Source organism: Theropithecus gelada, chromosome 1 (assembly GCF_003255815.1).
Source record: "Theropithecus gelada isolate Dixy chromosome 1, Tgel_1.0, whole genome shotgun sequence".
Lineage (NCBI taxonomy): Eukaryota > Metazoa > Chordata > Mammalia > Primates > Cercopithecidae > Theropithecus > Theropithecus gelada.
In genome coordinates, this window is record NC_037668.1 from 25,843,606 (window position 1) to 25,862,195 (window position 18,590).

Genomic DNA, 18,590 nt, shown 5'->3' on the forward strand with positions numbered 1-18,590 from the left:
TAAGTGGAGGTGAGCCGCAGGTATGATGAGATATACACACAGTAAGTATGACACAAGGTAAGAATTTTAAATGAAAAAAATTCCTGTGTTAAGTCACCTCATCACTTTCATGCTTAGCTTCCCAAACACACATTTGAGTACTGCATCAACCACCAGATCAAGCACTTACTATGTCTTTCACAGACAGGGCACAGACTTGTAAAATCGTATCTGTGCAAAACCTGTTTCCTTCTGACCACAAGTAGTGTGTTTTGGGATAAAAATATTATGAACTGTAAGTTATAAAGCCTAAATTCCAGCCCTAATTCTGCCACTAAATCACTTTCTAAGTCCTTTACAATTCTAAACTTCTGTAATCAAATCCTTTCCTGATAAACTTGTTTCCCCAATACCTGCAACATAATTTATTCCAGGGTTTCTCATTCAAATTGCTTACATGTGGATCTCCAATATGGCTATAGGTATAACAAGCACGTTAAAAAAAAGAAAACTTGTCTATCAACAGGCATCTCTATTGGCTTTATTTTATTTTTTGAGACGAGTTTCACTGTCACCCAGGCTGGAGTGCAGTGGTTTAATTTTGGCTCACTACAGCCTCCATCTCCAGGGTTCAAGTGATTCTCCTGTCTTAGCCACCTGAATAGCTGGGTCTACAGGCTTGCGCCGCCATGCCCGGCTAATTTTTGTATTTTTAGTAGAGACAGGGTTTCACCATGTTGGCCAGGCTGGTCTTTAACTCCTGACCTCAAGTGATATGTCCACCTTGGCCTCCCAAAGTCCTGGAATTACAGATGTGAGCCACTACACCTGGTCAATTGGCTTTAAACTAATGTAATATAAGCATGTTAATTAAAAGATAATAGATGATAATTAAAATGGAATAAAAAACAAGCATGACTCTTTCTTTGCATTATTTCTTAAACTTGTTTCTGCTTTTCTATTTTTACTACTAATACTCCTAACATCTCATCTCAGTATTTACTGACCTACTACTGACTGCTCCTTCTGCCTTTCTAATGTATAGCGAATACTGTTGAATAACAGTATTTTATAGTATTTTCATATCATTCTGTCCTTAAGGATTTAATGGCTCTCCAGTTTATCAAATTCTAATTCTTGCCTGGGATTCACAATTATTTCATATACATCAATCTTGTTTCCCCAATTATGTAAGATTCAAGAGGCAGGAATTGTAAAGTTTTTCCATATCCCTCAGTTAGTAATGTTTTTGTGTGCAAAATTAATTTTGTAATTTAATTTTCAAATTATAAATAAAAAAATTTGCCAAAATTTATCACCAACTTGCCTATGTTTATAGGGATAATGTTTGTAACTTGGGAAAGTGTCATCAAAGTAGTATATACTTTTTTTTTTTTTTTTTGAGACGGAGTCTCGCTCTGTCACCCAGGCTGGAGTGCAGTGGCACGATCTCGGCTCACTGCAACCACCGCCTCCCAGGTTCACGCCATTCTCCTGCCTCAACCTCCTGAGTAGCTGGGACTACAGGGACTGATACCAGGTGCCTGGCTAATTTTTTGTATTTTTAGTAGAAATGGGATTTCACCTTGTTAGCCAGAATGGTCGTGATCTCCTGACCTCGTGATCCACCTGCCTCGGCCTCCCAAAGTGCTGGGATTACAGGCGTAAGCCACCATGCCCAGCTTTTTTTTTTCTTTTTTTTTTTTTTGAGATGAAGTCTTGCTCTTGTCCCCCAGGCTGGAGTAGAATGGTGCAATCTCAGCTCACTGCAACCTCCGCCTCCCGGGTTCAAGCAATTCTCCTGCCTCAACCTCCCCAGTAGCTGGGATTATAGGCGCCTGCCACCACGTCCGGCTAACTTTTGTATTTTTAGTAGAGACAGGGTTTCACCATGTTGACTAGGCTGGTCTCAAACTCCTGACCTCAGGTGATCTGCCTGTTTGGCCTCCCAAAGTGCTGGGATTACAGATGTGAGCCACTGTGCCCGGCCAATATGTACTTTTTTTTTTTTTGAGACGAAGTCTCATTCTTGTCCCCCAGGCTGGAGTGCAATGACGCAATCTCATTAGTAGTATGTACATTTTTGAGAAGGCAGCCTTAGTTTAGGGATGCTGTTTAAAAAAGCAACTCTTAAGATAAAGGTAAAAAAATACAACATGCCGGGCGCAGTGGCTCACGCCTGTAATCCCAGCACTTTGGGAGGCCGAGGCGGGTGGATCACGAGGTCAGGAGATCGAGACCATCCTGGCTAACACGGTGAAACCCCGTCTCTACTAAAAATACAGAAAATTAGCTGGGCGTGGTGGCGGGTGCCTGGAGTCCCAGCTACTCGGGAGGCTGAGGTAGGAGAATGGTGTGAACCCGCGAGGCGGAACTTGCAGTGAGCCGAGATCGCGCCACTGCACTCCAGCCTGGGCGACAACAAAGCGAGACTCCGTCTCCAAAAAAAGAAAAATACAACGTATATAGTATGAAGAGAAGTAAAAAACAAAGTGAAGCTCCCTAATATATTGATATGAGAAAATACCAAAAATGTTAAATGAAAAAACAAAGGTACAAAATTGTTAAATAATATGGTTTCATTTGTGTATAAAGGGGGATAGAGAATGGCATAGTCATATCTGCTAGTATACACATAAAAAATTTCTGGAAGGATGTAAGCAAGCTGGTAACAGTGGTTACCTGCTTTGGGGAAGGTGATAGGAACTGGGTGCCTGATGAAAGGATGGAAAGATTTGTCACAGAATAGCTTTTTATATTTACTGATTTTTTAACTATATGCATTTTTTATTGAAAACATGAATTTAAAATGCAAAAAAGTACATATTTTAATCAAAGGCACAGTAACGTCTACCCAATTATTCTTAGCATATGACAAGCAAAATATTGTATTGTCAATGTAAAAATTTTATCATTGTAATATATATAATGTACTATTCTTATATCTGTATATTACATGTAAAATATCTAGAACAGTGACAGGCACATGGCAGTTGCTCAATAAATATTGCTATAATCAGCAAGAGATAAAAGGCTGCAATCAAAAACAGAATAGGGGAGCTACTTGCTTTCTATCATTTTCACAGCAGTTTAGGTCCTCATATGTATCCTATGAAAAATATGTGCTTCTTTTTTTCTGTTTTTTTGAGACAGACTCTCACTCTGTCGCCCAGGCTGGAGTGCGGTGGCGTGATCTCCGTTCACTGCAAGCTCTGCCTCCTGGGTTCAAGCAATCCTCTGCCTCAGCCTCCGGAGTGGCTGGGATTACAGGCAACCGCTGCCATGCTCGGCTAGCTTTTTTTTTTCCCCCCAATAGTGGATGTTTATTTTGTAATTAAAAATTATTACTGGAAGGAAGACATGTGCTTTGGTGGGGTACCTGCATGGGTGAACAAGAACATGAGAGTGTCCAAGAAATAAATGACCAAGTCAAGAAGCTCTCGTAGAGATTTATTTAGTGTGAGAAATATGAGAACAATAGTTGTAAAGAACAAATCAATAACCAGCAGTGTGCATTTTGGGAAACCAAATAACTTCTTCAAATTTCTGAGCACACAGAGGGTACCTGCCTGGGAATTTAAATGTCTAAGGAAAATGGGAGATGATTAAGAGTTGGTGTGGCCTAGTCACACCAACATGTATTTATTACATCCTGCTCCTTTCTAGTTGACAGGAAAGAAAGTTGCTGTGGGAAGAGAAGGGATAAATACTGAAGGGATTTACTAAATAAATGTCCATCACAGAGTTTTCCTTTTTTTTTTTTTTTTGAGACAGAGTCTTGCTTTGTCACCCAGGCTGGAGTGAAGTAGTATGTTCTCAGCTGACTGCAACCTCCACCTCCTAGGTTCAAGTGATTCTCATGCCTCAGCCTCCCAAGTAGCTGGGACTATAGGCGCATGCTACCATGCCAGGCTAATTTTTGTATTTTTATTAGAGACAGGGTTTGACCCTGTTGGTCAGGCAGGTCTCAAACTCCTGGCCTCAGATGATCTGCCCACCTCAGCCTCCCAAAGTGCTGGGATTACAGGCATGAGCCACTCCACCCAGCCCAGAGTTTTACTTGTTCCTTAGAATTAAGCTGGAAAGGCAGGGCCAATTATTAGAACAACTATAGTCAAGTTGAGAAGACCTCAAAAAAGTCAAGTTTAGACTTCAGATTTTTCCATAGAAGAGGAAAAGATACTAGGTTTTAGGGTAGAGAAAGCCAAATCCAAAGAGTAGTTGCAGGAGGAAGGTGCTGTTAGAAGGAGGATATAGAGACATTCTCTGGGGGGAACATATGGTGACTGACCCATGCACACAAAGGGGCCTTAGCGAAACTGCAGAGGACTGATCCTTAAACCAATCACATCTTTGCCAATCTCTGTCACCTGTGGAAGAGCAAACAGAGGAATAAGTTAGAGATTTGTAAGGTTGAGAACTCTAGAAAACTTATTCCCTATACCCTCAATGGGCGTAGTAGACAGGTATTTGGGTGTTTGTCACTGACTAGCAAACAGCAGTGGGGAGATGCTCTAGCTTTCTCCAGTGTCACTGCCTCAGGGAGCAGGGGACAAGCACAAGAAGAAAAAAACAACCACCATGTTTCTTTCTTTTTCCCCTTCTCTCAATATCCTAGATACATTTATTGAGGACAGTACTTACTGTGGTGACCCTACAGATTTGACCTTTGAACTCAGGGGAATAGCAGGCCCCACTGAGTGGACACTTTTCCACTGGCTTTCCACGGTAGATGGGCCGATATGATGCAGCACAGATGTCAAAGGGGTTGTGCATGTCATAATTGAGCTGATAGGCATCTGCGGGATTCTTCTCACAGGCAGACAGGATTTTTCGGGTCTAGGAAAAGGAAGGAGTATTTTATTTAGGAGGATGGAAAGCTGCAGACAACACCTCAAAAGGATCCCATCACCATGGTTTGGTAGTTCCACTGATGTGAGATACAACTGTACTAGGTGAAAAGAGGTCCCAACCTCTGTACTGGATGTATGTGAAGGGTTAACAATCACCATTCCTATTGTATCAAACTTTCCCCTCCTCAATACAAAAGTGGCTCCATAATCTAGACCCACATTCCTCCACCAACTCTGGAGATTATCAGGATCAGGTCCTAGAAAGGGTTAAAACAGACTTCCATCACCCAAAAAGAATGCATTTGGAGGACACAAGTAATGAGATGTGTATGTGAAGCTTTGTGGTGGTTGTGATGGGATATCTGGAGCTTAAGGACAGGACTGGGGTTACTTTCAGGTGCAGTGGAGTTATTCTAGGTTGCACAGCACTCTTAGACAATTGTCATGTCTCAATAAACTACTAATTTTCCAGGAAAAAAGGAAGCACCAAGTCAGGAAGTAAACAGAAGGTAGCATTCTGTTGGCTCTTTTTGTTGAATGTTGTTATTTACTGCTTTGTTTCAGAGGCAAGGACCTTGGTCTGTTCCCTCCATGTAAGAGTTGATCTGGCTTCCCTATGGTCACTGAAGGAGCTCCATCTACCTGTTGCGCCACCTCAGGCTTGGGCCCGAGTTCTAGTAGGCGCCGAGCAAAGGTGGCAGCTGTCTTGAAGTTCTTGAGCTTGAAGAAGAGATTGAGGGCTGTACGCAGCACCAGGATCATGTGCACAGGCTGCAGGTTTGAGTGGGTGAAATAGGCTGCCATCTGGTGGACAGAAAGAAGAACACATGCCAGGTTGATGCTACACCTGGTAGAGGTCATTTCTAAGCTGCTACACATGCATAGAAAACACAACACAACACAACACAACAGGATGGGTTATAAAGCAGAGAGGTCTTCTGCCTCCTAGGTATGGAGGACTGGTGAGATGAGGAAGTAGGGTGAAGAAATGTATCCTCCCCTCATAGAAATGAAGGGCCTAAATTTCTCTTTGTCCCCACTCAGATCTGGGTTTGAAATTAAAAGAATTCAAACCTAGTGAAGGGTGAAGGGAAGGACGTCTGTGTTGTACTCAGGGTCCTATAGATCTTACCTCACATATGCGCTTCTGCTGTTCTAGAGTCTCTTTGGGCAGCTTCTTCCTTTCTATCTCCATGGACAAACCCACAATGTACTCACGGCAAATGGTGATGAGCTGCTGGGCCTGTAGAGGGGGCAGAAGGTCAGGATACAGAGACAAGAATGTGGGAGTGCCCAGAACTGGGACAGTGGCTAGACCCTCTTACCTCTGCAATCTCTTGTTTGTTGTCCACAACAAGAAGTGGCACACTGAGAAGGATGGAACGGAATTTTTCCACAGCCTCCTCAAATTTGCCAACTGTGGTGAGCTGGTAGCACAGCTGCAACCGTTGGATGAGGTCATTAAGCTTCAGGCCCACAGCTGGTACACCATTCTTCAGCCCTGCATCCTTCCTGGAAAGGGAAAAGTAGGAAGACAGGATAGTCAGTAGCCAACTAGGATCCAATTTCCTTTTCTGGCAAACATCCTCATAGCTACCCTCCTGTCTCCTGTCAAAGTAGCTGCTGTCAAAGACAGCAGATGTAAACCAAACCCCATAGAGTAACAAGCCAAAGATCTTTTTTTCTACTGGAAAACCCTAGCTCTGAAAGAATTCTGACTATGTCACTGAGGCTACCATCTGAAATATCGACCATAACTTGGAACAGATGAAAGCAAAGAGCGAAGAGCCTTACCAGTTGCGATTAGGATATCCATACATGGAGGGTAGGCAGGGCAGAGCCTGATAGGTTGTGCGGCCTCGGGCATATGTCTGTAGGAACAGTTGCTTGTAGGGGCCAAACTGGATTACCCCTACTTGGTCATGAAGGAGCTGGAACAGAAGGAAAGAAACAAGGATTTTGGCCCTGCTGCATAAAAAGCTACTTTTCCTTGGGCAAGGTAATTAACTTCTCTGTTCACGTTTCCTCTCCTCATCAGTAAAATACATTTAATTGTAAGACCTACCTCATTTAATAATACCTATTAAAGTGTTTAGGATAGTGCCTGGCACATAGTGAACATTAAATAAACGTTAGCGGTTATTGCAATGTTATCATTATTGTAGTTATTATAACAATACTGGCTTAGTGTTCAAAAGAGACCCCTGCTTGGGAAGGGGTACTTATCTCACTGATGTGAGCCAGAAAGCAAGCTATAAATGGGTGGAAGATGACTGAAGGATCTGCCCTAAAAGATTACTAGGCCAAGTGGAAGGCAGATAACAGAAAGTCAAGTGTACCTAACAAAGAGTTTTCATGAAAAATATACACCTTTGCCCTTGCAGGTAGGATAATTTCACTTGATTAAAATGAGTCAACCATCTCCCTGGGACCCTGGGCTAGGCACACTCAAGAGGAAAAGCCAAGGTTACTTACCCGCATGGCTGTTTCGAAAGAGCCTGCCAGGATGTGATCAACTGGAAGCTGAGAGTTATTACACCAGATCTAACAAGAAACAAGAAAACCCAAGCCAAGTGAAACTTTGTTCTTCTCTATTCTCCAACACCTGTTCTACACTAATCGAGTATTAGCCACTCATCCCTGCTGGTTTCTTCCTGCTTACCTGAGTTGGACTTGTTCCCTTGGTTGGGGGCACAAAGAAACCATCTTCAGCCCCACCAGCTGCCCCAGGGGATATATCCTAGGGGAAAACCAAAAATTGAGTATTGAGTAATTTTTTTTTTTTGAGACAGGGTCACACTCTGTCACCTAGACTGGAGTACAGAGGCATGATCTCGGCATACTGCAACCTCTGCCTCCCATGCTCAAGCAATCCTCCAACCTCAGCCTCCCGAGTAGCTGGAACCACAGGCACAAGTCACCACACCTGGCTAATTTTTGTATTTTTTTTTGTAGAGATGGGGTTTTGCCATGTTGCCCAGGCTGTTCTCCAACTCCTGAGTTCAAGCGATCTGCCTGGCTCAGCCTCTCAAAGTGCTAGGATTACAGGCATGAGCCACCGTGCCCAGCCAAATTGAGTAATTTTTTAGGCCATTCAAGCACTTTGTTCTGTTGAATCTAGAACACAACCATTTACATTGTTCCCTGCCTCCACTGAGGAAGAGGGGTGATAGCTGTGGCAGAAGACTGCCAAAAGAGAAGCCACCTCACCAGTGACAAAATGACTTATCAAAAACTCCAGGTGCTGCCTTCTCATAAGCTGCTGCTGGAAGAACGCTGATTACCTCATTCTTCTTTCTTTCAATGGGAGTTAAGCATCAGATTAGAGATAAGTCCTACATCCTCTCCTCTTTGAGCATATCAGGACAGATGGAAGTGACAAGGCCACTAACTTTGACTCTCTCATGCTTCCTGCTTCTTTTACTTTTAAAAATAGAGACAGGGTCTTGATATGTTGCCCAGGCTGGCTGGTCTTGAACTCCTGGGCTCAAGCAATTGTCCTGCCTTAGCCTCCCAAAGTGCTGGGATTACAGGCATGAGCCACCGTGCCCAGCCATCTTCCTTCTTTCAAATGGGAGATAAGCATCAGATTAGAAGGAGGGTCTAGTCCCCTTCCCTTCTGGAGACCTTAGGATAGTGGTGGGGGACAATAAGGCCTCTAGCTTCCACAGGGAGATATGGAGAGAACCTTCTAAGGGTACAAATTCCACATACCAGCTCAGGAGGGAGCTCCAGATCTTCTTCTACATCCCAGCCACCTCCTTCTTCCTGTCCCTTGCCAAGAGCATCATCCCCCAAACCTTCTGTAGCCTCCACAAACCCATCTGTAAGGAAAATTCAAGCTCAAAACAGATTTGGGCAGTGGCATAATCTTAGCCAAAGAAAGTAAAATCAATCCTAGTTGGTTTCATGGCCTGGAGGTCTGCAGATCTACCCACAACCCAGTCCCAATCCAAGGTGTCCATCGCCCCAGAACAGTCTTAAAACAGCACTTTTACCTTCATCCAATTGTAGCTCTGCATCCTCTCCCCAGCCCTCTGTACCAACAGTGTCAATGTCAATGTCAGCAGCCAGTGCTCCTCCCTTCCCTACAGAGGGAAGGAATAGAACGGAACTGGTTATAGTCCAGCAAGTCTGAGATATGGCCTTTTCTGCAGGCAGGTTAAATCCTTTCAAAAACAGGTGCCAAGCTTCTGCCTACTTATTACTTATTTTTGTGTATTATTTATTTTTGTGGTATATATGTTATGCTAACTTGCAGTAGGTTTCACAGAGGGAGGGAATAGAAGACAGATGGAAGGAACTGGCCTTCCTGCTACCAAAAACTGGCTCTTAAATAATTTGTACTTACCAGCCTTTGGCTACCACTCTTGAATTTCTTCCTGAGAGCTTTGCTAAGCTACCACCACTACAATATGTACAAGGCGTCAGGCATAGGGTAGATAGAGGAGGTGGAGGAAAGACCGGGGTTCAGCACAAAATGCTTAAGAGTCTGTTTAGGCTCTTACTCATGTGAAATAAACTAGGAGACCAAGAAAACAGGAGGAGGTTAAGAGTGGAAGTGGTGGAGGGTGGTAGCACACATCTGCCTATACCCACATACCGGAATTACAGGTACTTGAATTAGTACCTTTAAGATTGTGTCATGAATGATAAAATACTGAACAAAGAACATGACTACATATATAGTAAAACTTAAGAAAATATACCAAAATATTAACTGAAGTTATTGATGGTAGTAGAGGGATCCCTTGTTTTTCTCCCTATTTTCTAAATTTTCTTTAATGACCTGAAAATGCTATTTTAAGTTTTTATGACCGCACCATAAATGACTGGCATTTCAATACTCCATTAGGCTTCATGCAGAAAAAAAGGACAGATTAAACTAAATGCTAATGGTATTCTCTAGGACAGTTCTTCACAAAACAAACAACAAAAGTGGTATGGGAGAAGTAGGTACTTACCTTTGCTGGCAATGGTGCCTTCAAAAAATCCTTTGGATACGGTCAATAAAGGCCAATTGGTATCCAATGGCATGATAGGTGCAGGTGGCTGGAGCAGCTTGGCATTAGGGTCAATGTCTGGGATCTGAATAGTAGAAGAAAAGAGGCTAAAAACAAACAGCACTTGGAAGTCACATAAGGAAAGTTATGGAGCCTCCTTTGATGTCATTTGTTTCTCTGCCTCTCCTGATAACCAGGTGGGAGAGTGATATTCATAATTTTAAACTGTTCTAAGATCTTAGAGTTACTCCTGTAATAAGAGACAATCATGTAAATAAAGACTCACTGTCTCCTTCTCTGGGTCAAATGTTTCCTTTAGGCTCTCAGCTTCTTCATCTAAGCCATGGGTAGCAGCTGTGAGATAGGCCAGGGACTCTGTAGAGAAAACAGACTTTGTGGTATAGGTACATTTCCAAATGCATGTTGCTGGGGTAAGCAGCCTCTGAGATGGTCCCCACAGTGATCACTGACTCCTGGTATTCAAGTTGTTGCATAATACCCACCTCTTAAGTGTGGGCTGGATTTATTAACTAGCTTCTAATGGATAGAACATGGCAGATGTGATGGGATGTTACTTCCTAGATCTGGTTACAAAGATTGTGGCATCTATCTTGGGGTGCCCTCTTTTGCTCACTTGCTGTAAGGGAAACTAGCTACCACGTTACAAACTTCTTTGGAGAGGGCAACACGAAAAGAAAGTGACGTTTCTTAGACAACAGGGAGCAAGGACATGGGGGCTGTCAACAGCCATTAAGTGAGTGCAGAAGTAGATTCTCTCCCTGGTGAGTCTTCAGATATCTGCAGTCCTGGCCAACACTTTGACTGTAGCCTCACGAGAGACGCTGCTAAGCCATGCCACAAATTGTGAAATAATAAATGTTTGTTGTTTTAAACTACTAAATTGGGGGGTAATTTGTTACACAGCAACAGAGAACTAACTAGCTGCTTATCTTTGAGACCTATCCATCAGTGCTGAGAACCTTGGATATCCCTGACTCGTCTCTGTTACATCTCAAATCTAGTTACTGCAACAAATCATGTTGTTTCTACCTTCAAAATATATCCTGAATCTGACCAGTGCTCACCCCTCCACTAAGAGCACCTTGGTCCAAACCTCATCTTTCACCTTGTTTGTTCCCTAATATATCTCAAATGCTAATACAATGCTTGGTATATAGTGGGTTCTCAAAAATATCCCTTGACTATATACATGAATAAATGAGTGAAACCTCCAAACTGAAAATAAAGAATAAAATTCTAATGGCATCCAACCATGTGCATTTACTAGGGTGTCTGCTCTAGGCCTTTTAAAATCTCCTATCTTCCTCATGAATAACTATTTTCCTAAGGGTGTTTGGCTGGACTGAATATTCTGGCTGCACCTCGCTTTGGCTTTGAATAAAATCTTCTAAGCACAGGAGGAGCATGTTGTCTCTCCTAAAAAAATGCACAATAAAGAGAAATCCCTCACCACTGTACACAAATTAACTCAACAAGAACAGAAAAATACTTCCTCAGACCCTGAAAAAGCTGGTAAGTCCCAGATACTTACTCTGCCCACAGTTCTTTAGGATCCGCACACGCTCTGACACATCACCCAGGTATAGGGCATTCTGATAGTGGCCACTCATGTCCTTTCTGATCTCAGCTGCACCAAGTAAGTAAGAGACACCAAGTTAGGTCTTTTCTTTTAAGTTCCCTTTCTCCTTTATTCACCTTCCTCCTTCCCCCAAGAACCCCTCTTCCCATCCTTAGTTTGAGGGCCTCACCAATCTTCATCATCTTGCGAAGTTTTTCTAAATTGCCAGTGATAAGATACAGGAAGGAAAGTTTGTCAAAGTTTTTGGTACGCTGATAGCACATTTCCACAATCTGGTGGTTTCCCTGTAGCAGGGCCACTTCTCCCAGCTTTTCCCAGCAGTTCTTGTCATCCAGTGCTTTGGCTGCTTCCAGAGCAATCTAAAGAATCCCCAGGGTTGTGTTAACAGGTTGAAGGACAATGTGACTCAAAACCAGGGACTCTGCAAAGCATCTGACTCTATATAAATTTCCCAAAGAATTTCTTATACTTTCAATTACTCCTAGCTTTTAGTCTAATTCCATTGAAAATTAGCCAGGCACAGTGGCTCGTGTCTGTAATCCCAGCACTTTGGGAGGCCAAGGCAGGCGGATCATGAGGTCAAGAGCTCAAGACCATCCTGGCCAACATGGTGAAACCCTGTCTCTACTAAAAATACAAAAAATTTGGCTGGGCATCATGGTGCGCGGCTGTAGTCCCAGCTACTCGGGAGGCTGAGGCAGGAGAATCGCTTGGACCCAGGAGGCGGACATTGCAGTGAGCCAAGATCGCGCCATTGCACTCCAGCCTGGGCAATAAGAGCGAGACTCCTGTTTCAAAAAAAACAAAAGAAAAAAAAATCCAGTGAACACATAGAACCCCTTTAGATACAGGGATAGAAATAATCACATCACATTTATCCTCCTCCTCGGAAATTTACTTTTACAACAAAACCACCCAGCAGTTGCTGATTCCACAGAGCCAGTTCTTGCTTAGCTACCTTACTTCCTAACTGCCAGGTATGAAGATCCACAGGGGCTTTAGCAAAGACAGAAGAAATAATACTAGGAAGAAGTTCAGAACTGGAAAACGTTTTCCTAAGCCCTTTTCATCTTAGAAAGCAATGCCTATACATTCTAGGCCTCAGTGCTTAATAGGTACTCTTTCATCTAAGTAGCCAGTCAGCAAGATTAAGTGTCAAGGAAATAATAAGATTTTAAAATTCCATACCATCTTGCTTTTATCCTAGAAGTTACTAAATTCACACTAATTGAGGTTGACAAAAATAGAAATGCTGTGGGAGAAGCAGAGGCAGGTAAAAGTAGAGATGGGCAAAGAGCAACAGGAAGATGGCTCAATGTAACAACTAAAAAAATCCCAAATTTCATTATTCTGGCTAAAGAAGCAAGCCCAGAATAATGCCCTCCCAATGCCACTCTAATCCTCTCACCTCTAAGATAATATGGGGCTGATGACCATATTCCTCTCACCTCAATGTTTCCACACTCCAGTGCCAGACTAAAGCGAGTTTTCTCATCCTTGACAAAATGCAGTGCCACTTCAGGATAGCCCTTCTTCTGGAGATAAGCAATAATAGACTGGCCTACTAGTTTGGCATTCCTCACCATGTGCAGTACCTAGACATTTGGGGTAGGGTTGGGCAAGAAGTAGACATCACTCACAGGAAAGAAAAAAAAAAGAGTGCTGCCTCTCTTAATACTCTAGTTTGCATCCTCACTTCGTACCTCATCATACTTTCTGTTGATCAGGGCCAGCTTGAATTTGAACTCAGTGGGATCAATGGTGAGTACCCGGGGACGACACTCCCTGTCTAGGCAGTATACATTGTTGCCCTTCACCCGTGTAACATAGATGGGTAAATCCAGAGTTCGAATGATCCCGTGGTCCCTAAGAACAGAGGGTAGATGGCACAACTTTCAGTAAGTGAGAGGGAAAATCCATCCTGTGAAGAAATGGAACACACCTAGGAAACGGTCTTTTGTCAAGTGCCATTTGAACAATGATATAGATGGGAAGTGATTCAAAAAAGAGCAGAACTAAATGCCAAATTTATCATATTCTTTCTATGATGGGGTAGATGGCATGATTTTTCTTTATATACTATTATCCTAGAAGATGAGTAACAGACATGGCTATAGGAATCAGACCTAACGGTTAAATCTTAAGTTCTTATATATAATCAGTAGGTGATTATGGACAGATAACTCCTTTATAAGCTATAATTGAAAGTAGAAGAGAGGTATATGTGAAGAGTTCTGACAAAGAAATAATAAAAAACAGAAAGTATATATATATTTTTGAGATGGAGTCTTGCTCTGTCGCCCAGGCTGGAGTGCAGTGGCGCGATCTCGGCTCACTGCAAGCTCTGCCTCCTGTCACACCATTCTCCTGCCTCAGCCTCCCGAGTAGCTGGGACTCCAGGCGCCCGCCACCACTCCGGCTAATTTTTTGTATTTTTAGTAGAGACGGGGTTTCACCATTTAGCCAGGATGGTCTTGATCTCCTGACCTGGTGATCCACCTGCCTTGGCCTCCCAAAGTGCTGGGATTACAGGCGTATTTTGAACTCAATAATAATAAATAGATTGCAAATTGAAGTTTGTCAATATAGCTAACGCAATACTTGACAATTTATAGACTGTATTAAAAGAAATACTAAAAATTATTGGGTTCTACATGTATATATTAGGAGAAACTAAAAATTAACAAGCACTCATCTCAAAAATGTTACTGTTCTTTTTAAACCAAAGAAAGTACGTAGAAGAAAATAATAAAGCCAATAGTAGAAATTAAATAGAAAACAAAAATACAATAGAGAAGTTCAATAAAGGCAAAACTTGAATAAAATTGATAACCCTCTCATGAGGGTAATTCAGAGAAAAGAAAATAGTATGAATGAAAAAGGGGATATCACTACAGATCTTGCAGAATAAAGATGTAACTTTTTAAGAGAATCAAACTGGCCAGGCACAGTGGCTCATATCTGTAATCCCAGCACTTTGGGAGGCCGAGGTGGGTAGATCACATGAGGCCAGGAGTTCAAGACCAGCCTGGCCAACATGGTGAAACCCCGTCTCTACTAAACATACAAAAATTAGCCAGGCGTGGTGGTGCATGTCCGTAATCCCAGTTACTCAAGAGGCTGAGTCAGAAGAATCACTTGAACCCAGGAGACGGAGGTTGAAGTGAGCCAAGGTCGCACCACTGCACTCCAGCCTGGGTAACAAAGTAAGACTCCAACTCAAAATAAATAAATACATAGATAGAGAGATAGATAGATAGATAGATAGATAGATAGATAGATAGATAGATAGATGGATGAACAGATAGATACGTAGATAGATAGATAGATGATAGATAGATAGATAGATAGATAGATAGATAGATGGATAGATAGATAGGCAGATCAAAGGATCAAACTCCTAAAAAATAACATTTGCCAAAGCTGACTCAAAAATAAATAGAAAACACCTACAGTCCTGTAATAGCTAAATAAACTGAATCAAATTTTTTAAATCCTCCCACACAGAAAGTCCTATGTCCATATGACTTCAAGGGCAAATTCTAACCAATATTCAAGGACGAATTAATTTCAATCTTATGCAAACTCATTGAGGGAACAGAAAAAGATACATTATTTGCTTACTTTATGAAATTCACACAACCTTGATACTAAAACCTAACAAGGACAGAAAGAAAAGGGAAAATTACAGGTAATCTCACTTATAAATATGTGAAAACATCAGCAAAATATTAGCAACCTAAAGCTAGCAATATTTGAAAAGGGTAAAAATATCAAGACCAAGTTAGGTTTATATCAGGAATATAATGTTGATTTAACATAAAAAATCAGCTGGGCACAGTGGCTCATGCCTGTAATCCCGGCACTTTGGGAGGCTGAGGCAGGCGGATCACCTGAGGTCAGGAGTTCAAGACCAACCTGACCAACATGGCGAAACCTCGTCTCTATTAAAAATTCAAAATTAGCCAGGCATAATTGCTCACGCCTATAATCCCAGCTACCTGGGAGACTGACACAAAAGAATTGCTTGAACCCGGGAGGTGGAGGTTGCAGTAGCTGAGATCATGCCATTGTACTGTAGCCTGGAGTGAGACTCTGTCTCAAAAAAAAATAAAAAATAAAAAAAAAAATCAATTTAATTCACTACATTAATCAATGAAAGGAGGAAAATTGTATGACTACCTCAATGCAGACTGAGCATCCCAAACAGGAAATCTGAAATGCTCCAAAATCCAAAAGTGAGCACTGAAATGACACTCAAAGGAAATGTTCATTGGAGCAGTTTGAACTTCAGATTTTTGGATGTGGGATGTTCAATCAGTAACGCAAACACTCCAAAATCGGAAAAAAATCGGAAATATAAAATACTTCTGGTTTCAAGCATGTCAGGTAAGAGATACTCAACCTGTATATGCAGAAAAGTTATCTAATAAAATTTAACATTTGGACCAGGCATGGTGGCTCACGCCTGTAATCTCAGCACTCTGGGAGGCCACGGCAGGCCGACTGCTTGAGCCCAGGAGTTCAAGACCAGACTGAGCAACACGATGAAACCCCATCACTACAAAAAATACAAAAATGAGCTGGGCATGGTGGCATATGCCTGTAGTCCCAGCTACTTGGGAGGCTGAGCTGGGAGGATAACTTGAGCCCAGGAGGCAGAGGTTGCAGTGAGCCAAGATTATGCCACTACACAATGGGCAACAGAGTGAGACTCTCTGCCAAAAATAAATAGTTAAATTACATTAAATTAATAAATATATATAAATAAATAAATTCAACATTCATTCAAAGTAAAAAAAAAAAAAAACTCTTAGCAAAAAGAAATAGCAAAATTCCTTCACAGAAAAGGGATATACATTTAAAAAATCCACTGTAAGCTCACATAATTCTAAGACACTGAAAGTTCGCCCTTTAAGTTAGGAATAAGACAAGAATGTTTGCTGTCATTATGTTAACTCAACATTGCTGGAGATCCTAGTCAGTGCAGTAAGACAAGAAAAATATAGTAATATATAAGTACTTGAAAGAGAAACTAAATTGTCATTACCCACAGATATTATGATTATTTGTAAAGGAAATATAAATCCTAGAATTGATAAGAGTCTAGCAAGATTCCTTCATTTAAATTGAATTAACTATATTTCTAAATATCAACAAAATTAGAAAATTAAAATTTTAAATAGATATCCATTTACAAACAGAATTTTAAAACCGTCAAGTGTCTAATAAATCTAACCAAAGAAATGCAAGATCTCTATAGAGAAAACTATAAAACTTTATTGAAGGATGTTTCAGAAGACCTAAATGAAGAGCTGCTATACCAAGTTCACAGATTAGGAAATTGAACACTATAAGGACTGTAAAGATGGTGGTTATCCCCCAACTGATATAGAGATTCAATGCAATTCCAAACAAAATGACAAATGTTTTTGTGTGGAATTTCTTTTTTTGTTTTTTTGTTTTGTTTTGTTTTGTTTTGTTTTGTTTTTGAGACGGAGTCTCGCGCTGTGTCACCCAGGCTGGAGTGCAGTGGCGTGATCTCGGCTCACTGCAAGCTCCACCTCCCAGGTTCACGCCATTCTCCTGCCTCAGCCTCCGAGTAGCTGGGACTACAGGCGCCCGCCACCACGCCCGGCTAGTTTTTTGTATTTTTAGTAGAGACGGGGTTTCACCATGTTAGCCAGGATGGTCTCAATCTCCTGACCTCGTGATCCACCCGCCTCGGCCTCCCAAAGTGCTGGGATTACAGGCTTGAGCCACCGCGCCCAGCCTTGTGTGGAATTTCACGTTACCTTTTTTTTTTTTTGAGACGGAGTCTTGTTCTGTCACCCAGGCTGGAGTGCAGTGGCGCGATCTCAGTTCACTGCAACCTCAGCCTCCCAGGTTCACGCCATTCTCCTGCCTCAGCCTCCCAAGTAGCTGGGACTACAGGCGCCTGCCACCACGCCCAGCTAATTTTCTGTATTTTTAGTAGAGACGGGGTTTCACCGTGTTAGCCAGGATGGTCTTGATCTCCTCACCTCGTGATCCGCCCACCTCGGCCTCCCAACGTGCTGGGAGTACAGGCTTGAGCCACAGTGCCCAGCCAAGAATTTCACAAGTTACTTTAAAAACTTATGTGAAGGGCTGAGCCTGGTGGCTGACGCCTGTAATCCCAGCACTTTGGTAAGCCACTGTGGGAGGATGGCTTGAGGTCAGGAGTTTGAGACCCACCTGGCCAATATGGTGAAACCCCATCTCTACTCAAAATACAAATATTAGCTGGGTGTGGTGGCATGCGCATGTAAGGCAGGAGAATCTGGGGAGGTAGGAGAATCACTTGAATCTGGGAGGCAGAGGTTGCAGTGAGCCAAGATTACGCCACTGTACTCCAGCCTGGGCAACAGAGCGAGACTCCATCTCAAAACAACAACAACAACGACAACAAAACTTATGTGAAAAGGCATAATTTCCTTGAAAATACCCTAACAACTTTTAAAAAATAAACAAAATAGGATCAGAGTAAGTGTTGTACCAGATGTGAAGATTTATCATAAAGCTACATTATTTAAGACAGTGTGGAATTAGAGCGGAGATAGACCACAGATCCTTGCATTTTGAAAACATGATTTATGTATGACAAAGATGAGACTGCAGAACAATGGAGAAAGAGTGGTCTTTTCAATAATGCTGCTGAGCAATTGAGTGTCCTTATGGAAAAAGTGGGATTAAGCTTTCTATACCTCACAGCATACATAACAATCAATGTCAGGTAGATTATAGACCTAGATATAAAAAGCAAAGTTACAATGTTTTTACAAAAGAATACAGAAGAATAGTTTTATGATTTGGGAGTCAATAAAGATCTTTAAAATAGGATGAAACCTAATATCCATAAAAAATAAAGATTCATAAACTTAACTACGTTTTAAGACTGTCTGTTCATTAAAGGATACCATAGGGAAAATCAGAAGACATGCTACAAAAGGGGAGATACTGATATTTGCAACATGTAGCCCTGACAAAGGACAGACATCCAAAAAAGAAAGATAATGTAAGACAGATTAAAGATTTGAACAGAATTCATATGAGGAAATCCTACTGGATGGCCAGATGAAAAGGTGCTCAATCTCACTAGGAAACAGAGAACAGCAAAACAAAATTACAAGGAGA

The 18,590-nt window shown here is 41.9% G+C and overlaps 1 protein-coding gene across 2 annotated transcripts in view; it reads right to left on the minus strand.

Annotated features, from left to right (window-relative positions):
• Positions 1-2,751: 2,751 nt before the first annotated feature.
• The window catches only part of COPA (coatomer protein complex subunit alpha), a 54,113-nt gene continuing 38,274 nt past the window's right edge, over positions 2,752-18,590 (minus strand). For both annotated transcript variants that reach the window (XM_025392266.1, XM_025392257.1), the window contains exons 18-33: positions 13,139-13,301; positions 12,884-13,030; positions 11,605-11,794; positions 11,388-11,483; positions 10,122-10,210; positions 9,797-9,920; positions 8,831-8,920; positions 8,547-8,656; positions 7,495-7,572; positions 7,308-7,376; positions 6,627-6,763; positions 6,158-6,344; positions 5,965-6,075; positions 5,475-5,636; positions 4,624-4,818; positions 2,752-4,349 (exon numbers count right to left, since the gene is read on the minus strand). In XM_025392266.1, coding sequence (XP_025248051.1) covers positions 4,290-4,349; positions 4,624-4,818; positions 5,475-5,636; positions 5,965-6,075; positions 6,158-6,344; positions 6,627-6,763; positions 7,308-7,376; positions 7,495-7,572; positions 8,547-8,656; positions 8,831-8,920; positions 9,797-9,920; positions 10,122-10,210; positions 11,388-11,483; positions 11,605-11,794; positions 12,884-13,030; positions 13,139-13,301 — 2,008 coding nt within the window. In that variant the 3' untranslated portion in view covers positions 2,752-4,289. The remainder of the gene's footprint in view (positions 4,350-4,623; positions 4,819-5,474; positions 5,637-5,964; positions 6,076-6,157; positions 6,345-6,626; positions 6,764-7,307; positions 7,377-7,494; positions 7,573-8,546; positions 8,657-8,830; positions 8,921-9,796; positions 9,921-10,121; positions 10,211-11,387; positions 11,484-11,604; positions 11,795-12,883; positions 13,031-13,138; positions 13,302-18,590) is intronic.